Source organism: Cyrtonyx montezumae, unplaced genomic scaffold (assembly GCF_038088225.1).
Source record: "Cyrtonyx montezumae isolate F1298 unplaced genomic scaffold, pur_monq_1.0 scaffold_10, whole genome shotgun sequence".
NCBI lineage: Eukaryota > Metazoa > Chordata > Aves > Galliformes > Odontophoridae > Cyrtonyx > Cyrtonyx montezumae.
The window spans coordinates 16,161,777-16,171,147 of record NW_027071826.1 but is presented as its reverse complement, the minus strand read 5'-3'; the positions used below and the strand labels follow the sequence as shown (position 1 = coordinate 16,171,147).

The following is a 9,371-nucleotide window of genomic DNA, read 5'->3' as shown; positions in this document are numbered from 1 at the left end:
TGAGTACCGTTTCTTGCTTGAGATGGGGTGTGCTGAAGAAATGGATTGCTATTAGGAAGGTCACTCCTGGATGAGGTGGTGCTTTTTTCCCTCCTGCCTGGCAGGAGCTGTAGTGTTGTTGCAGCAAACACTGATTGGGAAGGAAAAGGTGATGGGTTTGGTTTGGCTGGTGGCTTTTCTTTTTCCATGCAAGAGTCATTATACCCCGGCTGCTCTCTCAGACCACAGCATTCAAGGACACAAAAATACTTCAAGCACGGGTAAGCAGTTATGTGATGTTGTGCTAAAACTCAGGAAATCAGACAGCACTGCACTTGAAAGAAAACGCTTTCAGAGAGCGGTGTCAGCACTTGGAACAGAGAACAGCCCTCCGGGCAGTGTGTGCTGTGAGCAGTGTGTGCTGTGAGCAGTGTGTGCTGTGAGCACGGCCTGGGCACGCCGCAGCAAACTGCTCCAGAAAAGTTCTGGTGGGAACGGCCCTGCGCCAGTGGGAGCTGTAATGATGGAAAATGGGGAGCAGGAACAGGAGTGCACTTTTTTATTAAATGTTCCGTAGCTGTTGGGGAACTACATTGTCACAAAAATATACAAAAGAATTTCTTTGTACAGATATTTACATTTGGTATCAGAAAACAACGTTAGCTACATATTTTAACATGAGATTCGACGGGTACAGTCCTGAATGCTGGAACGTAACGCTCCAGGAAATTATCTTCAGCTGTTTTAAATGAGAATTAAAGTACTCGAGGTTCATAATCAAATCTAAAAAAATCTTAATGCAAAAATCTGATATTTAATTTATATAGATTTTATATATAGGTTTTATATATATGCTTTACTTTCAATGAACAAACAACGTTGTTACAGGAAACAGAAATTCATGGTGGAAGCCAACGCGGAGCACACGTAAACCCACGCTCCCGCTGCAGGAGCACGCGGCCGTACCGTCGCACTAATCCAGAACACTTGTTGTTATTCTTTTTGGTTAAAGCAAAAGGGATTATCTGACACGGTCCATAATGAGACACAACAAATCTGAACACAGAACTGGATTTTAAGCTCAAACAACTACAGAAGAATATTCTCCTAAAGTCACCTGACAGGAGGGGAACAGCAGAGGAGCGACTCTGCAATGGATTTTGTCTTTTTCCCAGGTGAAAGACTTGAAATTACGGGCTGCACTGCTTTATGTTTCATTTTCCCAATGCCTTCATTAGCTGCCCCTGTCAGAACTAACTCCTGCTCCCATCCTTCTGAAGTGCAGCAGCTCGGCTGTCTCAGAGCCCACTGGTAGCACAAACTGAGCCCTCTGTTCTGCTTAACAGATAGAAACACAGTGAGAAAAGTTATAAAGTGAATACGTTTTTGAAGGGAACGAGCCTAACACAGTAGCTGAGATTGTTGCATCATTTTAAATGATCACTGTGGTCTTGAGTGAACACTTACATTAAATTTGACACCACAAATGCATCAACTTTGCTCACAAATGAGCAATGCAGCTTTTCCATTACTTGGTCTATTGTGCTGTCTACTCACAACTGAACCAAAAAGCACAAACTAAGCTCAGCATTACCAAACACTGTTCTGTTTTGTTGTTGTTTTTGTTTTTTCTTTCTTTTAATATGACAGAATAGCTACTTTGATTCTGAAAACACAACACAAAGCCCAAGTAGCAGCAAGTAAAGGACGCACAGAGCTATGGAAGGAACTACCACCACTACTCAACAGCACCAACATTGCACAGAAGTACAGAAAACCAATGTTGTCCATGCAGTTTGTGCCAGCGTTCATGCTTGGTGGGAGTTAGATTCGTAGTGCCCATGGGAGAGCGATGGCAAAAGCTAATAAATGACTTCAGATCTTACATGAAGAACTCTCATTTCCTCACAACTGGCTCATAATCCTACAGAGGACTGAAAATAGCTACAGCCCTCCTAAATCTCCTTTTCAGAACCAAGCGGTGCAATATTCACTTCAGTAATCTACATCTTTATCCTTAATCATTCACCTCCTGCTCAGACCAACAGCTGACGATGGCACTGCGTGAAAGCTCCATGGAAGCTGCAGCTGCAATAAACACCTGGGATATAGCCACATTTGTCCCCTGGGGAAGAAGAATTCATGTTATGAAAGACTGGTAAAGCACGAACACTGCTACTCCTATAGTTGTCAGTTCTCCTGGGCCTGCTTTGAGGTTGAAAAGGTGCAACACAGTTCTAAGACTGTAGGAAATCAGAGGAGAAGACCCTTGAGTCTCAGGCAAAATGGCAGTCAGTGCCATTCAGCTCCTGGCAATACTTGAGCATAGAGAGGAGCTAACTACGGTGGGACTCAAACACATCTTTGAAACACAGGATCAAAAACAGCCCATTTGTTTTTCTATATAGATAAACATTTTGCTTTCTTTTTAAATAAGCTCCAACATGACATCTGTGCCCAAAGGAAAGGCAAAGTGAAAGTAAGTAGAAGACAAAATTGCTTTGCAGGGATTTGAGGTTATTCCACAGCAAGCATTTGAAACAGAAAACTCTGGCTTCTGAAAGAGAAATTCAGACACACGCTGCCTCCCATGTACCAGAAGTCTGATGTCTCTCATCAGGAGTTGCTACAGGCCATCTCAGTAGCACCTGTGCCAAGTTAGGATTTTTAAGGTAAAGCTTACCTTAACATTGTATTTCCTTATTTTGTAATCACTGCACCCATTTGTTCCTACTGATAGGCATTTACAGGCCTACATTCCACACCTCTCCTCTGCTTTCCAGTACCTACATTTGGAGGCCTAAGGCAACCTCTGCAGGACCGCTCAGCCCACGAGTGCCTCACTTTGCTCCCTGCATGCCCATGGCCCCCGATGGAGGCTGGCTGGCAAGGTTTCCAAAGTATAATGTTTCTTTGGTTTAACAATTTTTGCTTAAAGAAAGCAATTAAGCCCATTTGCACTGGAAACTAAAGCATGGATAAAAAGCAGAAGAGGCCTATTAAGACAAATCCATTCTTGGTTTATGTGGGAAAGATTTTAAATAGAACTTCACACTCTTTTACCTGAGCTCTCAAAATCACAAAGCATTTTTCCATCAACACCGTTCTGTTACCAACGTGCACACACTGCAACAGTGCTAACTGGTGTCAGCTGCTGCATCCCTGTGCTAAACAGTTGTCCCATAGGCAGAGGAGTGGAAAGAGCAACAAATAAACATCTGCACCTCCCCCAGAGCAGCAGTGTTGCCAGCAGCCTTTCCCTGGGCACTGTGTACTTAACACTACTATTCTCCAGTCCTCCAACCCCACAAGCCACCCCTGCAGACATGCCATCTCAAACAGGATATTTGTTCCTTGCATAGAGCTGCTCTCCATCCACCTCTAGTGCCAGCCCTTCGCTCTCGCCCTTGCCTATCCGTGAGCTTTCCTTCGTTTCCCCTTGTTTCCTTTGCTTCCCTCTTCCTTTACTCTGGGTTTATATTACTGGCTTTCAATTGCTGTTTCCTCCATAGCTTGTATGTGCATATGAAGTATACGAAATATAAGTATATGAAATTATGACAGCTGCCTATTGTCACCATGCTCAGACAGACCTCTATTATATGTTTTTTCTCCACACCATGGGGGGAAAAGAATGCCTCCTGCACCTTTTCTTCCCCCTCCCCCTCTCCTTTTTCTTAAGGTGATTTCATTGGATTAGCACTTAACTGAGTTAACAAAAACCACATCAGAGTTATGACTGTTATGCTGCAAGTAAACTGAGAAGGGGATGGTAAGTAATTCAAGCTTCAAACAGACTGGGAAAAAAACAAAACACACCCACTAATCATTCCTTACTAAGAAATTATTTTGGCAAGGTAACCTATTGTGGCTCACGTGCACATTATACACCTAAAACTTTTTTTTCCCTCCTGACACCAGATCTGCAGAAGTCTGAAGCCAAAGTCAGCTGAAGATCAGAAGTCAGAGAACCAAAGAAATGGTTTTGATCTGACCGTGCCACAGTGAGCGGTATAAAGAGTGCATAGTAGGCTTTGGCAAGCTCACATATCCATATGAGCAAAGACTGAATGGTGCCATAAACTATAGGAAAACAGAACAGACTGCAAGGAAGCGTAAGAAAACTGTCAGAACAAGGCAAATGCAACACAGTGACCAATGCTAAAATCACAGACATGACCATTTATTCTGACTTCCCTTACTGCAGTCTACAGGATGATTCACTTCGTCCAAAATACTGACCAAACAACCTTTGTCTATGCTAACATTTGTTTATGCTACCAGAACGAAAAGAATCTTTAAAGCTTAAGGCTTGTCACATCTGTGACACTGATAATGAAATAGGGGAATATGTCATCTTGCCCACGTAAGAACTGTATTTGAAACCAAGATCCTTAGGTTGTCCCACTACGACACCACACAGAGCAAGGTGCAATGTATCAAGACTCCCAAGTATAGACCTAGAGTGAAGTTCACCTGCAAATGGAGAATTGAGCTCTATTGGGTGCAATCTAGAAAGCAGGTGAGGTGCAGGGCTTGCTGAAGGAAGGACTCATTTGCCTTGGCAAACTTGGAAGTCAGAGAAGGGAATAGGCAGCAGCCAAGAGAACTGGATCACAGGTTTAAACTAAGCCACTCCGAATGCTGCCAAAGTTCTGCTCTAGGTATTGAAGCCCTTTATTCTGATCTAGCTCCCAGATCCAGGAGATAAGCCATGTCCGTTTTCTTTCTAATGGTGCAATTCCAAGTCAGCATTAACATGACGTGTAAAGTTCAAAACTTGATACTGAGCCAAACAGAAGTTGCTCTGAAGCTTTCCTTCAACTATCATCAATAAAACCAAGTTTCAAAGTAGCTTTAATTGTCTGAAGCACCTTCTTTCATCTCTAATTTCATACAGTCTATTGCCTTCCCTATCGAAACCCAGAACTGTATACGATTACCCCCTCAAGAATGAGAAACTGAAGATTTCAGATCTCATGTCTAAATGACTCAATGCATTTGGCTTGCTAGTTCCCTCTACCCTAAACTGTGTCCCTCGGTTCCTAACTATGATAACTTTCAGTTCTAAACGTATTTAATTTTTGTTTGTTCTTAGGAGTTTGATTTGCCTTCTCCCATTCTTCTCTTTCTTTTTTTCCCTAAACATATCTTAATAGCTTTCAAGAGCGTATTTTTTTTTTAGGTGAAATTACATTTTGTTCATTTTTCCTTCTTTCAAGAGACCTCAAAACATGCCTGAACTTTTTGGCTAGCCCTGGAGTGGTCGGGCAGATGAAGCAGATGGCCTTTGCAGGTCCCTTCTAGCTGACTGTTCTGTACTGCTGACTTTACAGATCCCAAAGATACATGTTTGCTGCTAGCCACAAAGGCTTAGAAAGACAATTAAGCTAGAAAATTAATCCATTACAAGCATGCAAAAGTTTTGCTCCCACTTTCTTTGCACTGCACAATCACAGTAAAGGCTTTCCTCTGTTCTTGATCAAGAACTGTAATGCCTCTAACTCTCTGTTTGCAAGCACAAGGCTGTGAGCAATTGCTCTGCATTCCAGCTTCCTCTTTGATGCACCATATGAGGTCACGTCAGCCTCTGCCTTCTGAGAACCAGCTACAAGGTCCCATTGTCCACTGACACGGACAGCCTGCTGCCCTCTGCATCAGCTTCAAGCACCAATCTGGGTAGCAATAGATAGCAAGTTACTACAGCAGCACTTAAGGTAAACAGCAAATGAGGCACAATAACAAGCACCATCACAAAGACCAGAAAGACTGCAAAGCTGCCATCTTGAAGCGTGCCTGCAGCCAGCTGATTGCACAGAACATTCTCCAAGTGGTCCTCAAGAACAAACCTGCAACCGAGGCCGTACTCACTCCTCTCCTTACCATTCTTGACCACTCCCTGCTGGTTGGCTGACCACATTTTACCATGCAAACCCCTGAGTGGTTTGTCAGGGAAAATACCAGCTGCCAAGTTGGCTGTAACAGACAGAACAAGGCTGATAGTTTTGTTTCTAAGACTCTACAGCTTCCAGCCCCTGCCCCAGCTCTCAGCCCTTTACACTTTCATTGAGGTTCAGAAGAGAATGAAGAAACGGAGAGCTGGAGCTCGGACTGTTCCACTGCTGCTCTCAGTCTTGCCCTGTTGCAATCCACCCATCAGCTTTTTGCTGGTACTCCACCACCCGTGTAGCATTTGAGCTTTCTCAGGACAAGAGCACCAATGACAAATTATGAGTGGAGAGGCACAGTTAGATTAACAGAGGGGGAGGAGAAGAGGATGCAATCAGTGATGATACTACAGGGATAAGGAACAAAACTTGATGGTCCACATATGTCTAACATCAGATGAAGGCCTACAGAAGATCCTAAGGATGCGAGATACTGAGCCTAGGATTTTGAGGGGAAAACTCATAAGAGGCAAGAAAATGGACTTTGTTCTGGCAGTCTGTGTTGGACAGACTATGAAGAAGCTCTTAACAACCATCCAACTCAAACTGATACAAGGCAGTCTTAAAATAGAGGCAGGAAAAAAATCTTCAAGTCAAGTAGTCCTTCACAGATGTGTTTAAACGGGAAACAATTACAGCTATCGCGTAGCAAATTATAATCCATTTCTCTGGCCAATATTTAAATTTCCGTTACCAATTTTCACACAAAATAGGCAGAGAGGCAACAAGGCTATGGTACAAATCAGGTCTAGTCTCATTTCTCAGATGCAATTCCCCTACAATCAAAAATGTTACTGATAGGATTTCCCTCTACACTCATGGACCACATTCACGGAGTATTTGATCCTGCAGAACAGCAACTGAATGACTGGCAAGACTTTGCTAAGAAGCATCAAGCCAAGAAACCTGGCAATAGTTTAGTTCATCAACTTCTTTAAAATAAATATTTGTTATATCTTGATACATAAAATACATAATCTGTAAAATACATAATAACATTTTTGGACCTAGGAGAGCACGAAAGTCTGGCTCATTAACATTTTTCCCCTCCTCTTCTACATGTAAACCCTCACATTCCTTCTAGAACCACCACACACATGAGATTCTTACAAGAAATAAGGTTTATGTCATTTATCTGGCATTAGAGAATGCAAGAGGGAAATTATATCAAATCTACTGACTGACCTAAACAAATGGCATCATTAAAGCAACAGTGACTTACATAGACAAAAAGTACTTCACGTTCCTATCCGAATGCAACTGTGAGTAGTGCTGATAATTAGTTACTTCTGTTCCCTTCCTTGTTGCATGAAAAAATAACTGCACTGTTTAAAAAACAGGTTCAGTTTGTAGCACACTGCTAAGATATGACTTAGACAAATAGCTGACAAAATCTTCCTCACTTGTACCCCATTTATAGTTTTCAGGTTTTTACCATCACTGAAATGTTTTGTTTTTTTCCACCTCAGCTGTGTTGCAGGATAGAATAAATGCACTTCTGCAAGAGGTGACAGCAGGTCCATTTAAAGAAGCATATGATTGAATGTATTTTACAGTCAGGAGAGAAGAGTAGACATTATCCCAGCTAGCTAGTCCCAACTCTGTTAAAAAGTTAAAATGCACAAAATATAGAGTTTGGAAATTTCATATTCTCTCTGAATTCCCCTATGATGCTGAGAAAATAATTCATATTGCTATGAAATTCTATTTTTGCAACTGGTGATATCCCAAGCCTTATCAATTACGAAGGTTACAAAATTCTTCACCCTAGTCCACGTTTCCAGCACAGAGGCTAGCAGCCCAGTCGAGCAGCACAGCAGTAATCTCTCTTCCACTGAGAACAGCTTTTATTCACAAGGCAAAAATTGGAGTTAGACGTTTAGGTTGTGGGCAAGGCACTCACAATGTGAGCAAATCTGATTTTGCTCACAAAACTAATTTAATGTTTAAGTGCAACAAAAACACTAAATTAGCCATGAAGATCATGCATATCCAGCAGCTTTCACCAGACATGATTGTGACCCAGGCCTCTAAATACAGAAATATTTAAGCCCTAAGGAATCGGCTGTCTTATTTTCTGCTTCATCAAATGACATTTCCTTTTGTTCAGTCATAGAAATATAATTTGCCATTATAATAAGTAAACATTTATTAAAATACTATATATTTAATATATGGTTTCTTCAGTAATAAAATATGGAATACTCTTTTTTTCAACAATATTCAGACCCCAAAACTTAAAGCAGAAACATTCATGCTCAGAATAGATCAATGTACAGTACTAGGTTAGAAATAACATCTCTTGATTAAAAACCCAGGGCCTTACTGTGATACTGTACATTGATTAACAATTCCCTTTTTCCTTTTATACACGTTTTTCATTTTCAACATCTGGCAGTGAGTGAAATACAAACCCGGATTACAGAAGTAAATCTAATGGCCTCAGCATATTTCTTACAGTCTATCCTTCTGACAGACTCGAGATATTTCAGAGACAGATTACTCTGTGTCTTGGATCAGCACCATTTCTTAAGCATGCAGGGCACAGTAGAATATCACATTGCAATCCTGGGTATTTCAAGCCTGGTACTTGATGTAGCATTGTCTTTGCAAGTCTCCGTGTCTCCCTCAATGAGGCATATGCACACACTTCCAAATAAATAAGCTGCATTTTCAAAAAGAAATTAAATATGAGATATAAGAAAGGGCTAACAGTCAAAATTAAAACAAATTGGTGAAATGTGTAGTGCTCTGAATACAGAAACGCACACATTTTAATTCAGTAAGTCTTAACTGTTCATATTGACACCTGGACTATTCATTTTGTTGCAAGTATTTACTTCTTTATATACAAACAGAAAAACAAATGTAGAGATTCAGTGATTCAAATTCTGAACCTGAGCTTTATACTGTTATGGACTGTCCCTGTCCACTCCTGTCTACTTTCTGATAACAACAGAACAATACGCACCTGCAGTCGTCCCCTCCAGCACTAACCACGTATCTGTCTCCACTTGTAAATCGAATGTTGGTTAGGTGGGCAGAGTGCCCTAAAAATCGTTTATGTTTTGCCTGAAAAAAACAATAAAATGAATGAGCCTAAATACTCTGCATCCTTGTAAATCAAGCCAAGTAGGCATGTGTTTATCACAGATTCATATAATTCAGAATGCTACATAGGCTTTCAGATGTGAAAGATCTCCTGAAGAACTACCACCGAGCTGCAAAGATAAAAGTATCTCCAAACAAGACAGCAGCTGCAAATCTGGAGCAATGCTCAAGCTAACATAAAAATACAAAATATACTTTATCACGTGATAAACGTCTAGAAAATATTTAATAAAATTTCTAATATTGAAATGGCTTTCATTACAACCTAATAATGTAGTGCAGTCTCACATCCAATCTCAAATCAATCTCATCAATCTCAAATCAAGTTAACTA

At 41.1% G+C, this 9,371-nt stretch overlaps 1 protein-coding gene across 2 annotated transcripts in view; it reads right to left on the bottom strand.

Annotated features, from left to right (window-relative positions):
- Window positions 1–8,114: 8,114 nt before the first annotated feature.
- EML5 (EMAP like 5) overlaps window positions 8,115–9,371 on the bottom strand; it is a 91,223-nt gene continuing 89,966 nt past the window's right edge. For both annotated transcript variants that reach the window (XM_065751430.1, XM_065751436.1), the window contains 2 exons: window positions 8,899–8,999; window positions 8,115–8,592 (listed from right to left, as the gene is read on the bottom strand). In XM_065751430.1, the coding sequence (XP_065607502.1) occupies window positions 8,556–8,592; window positions 8,899–8,999 (138 nt within the window). In that variant the 3' untranslated portion in view covers window positions 8,115–8,555. The remainder of the gene's footprint in view (window positions 8,593–8,898; window positions 9,000–9,371) is intronic.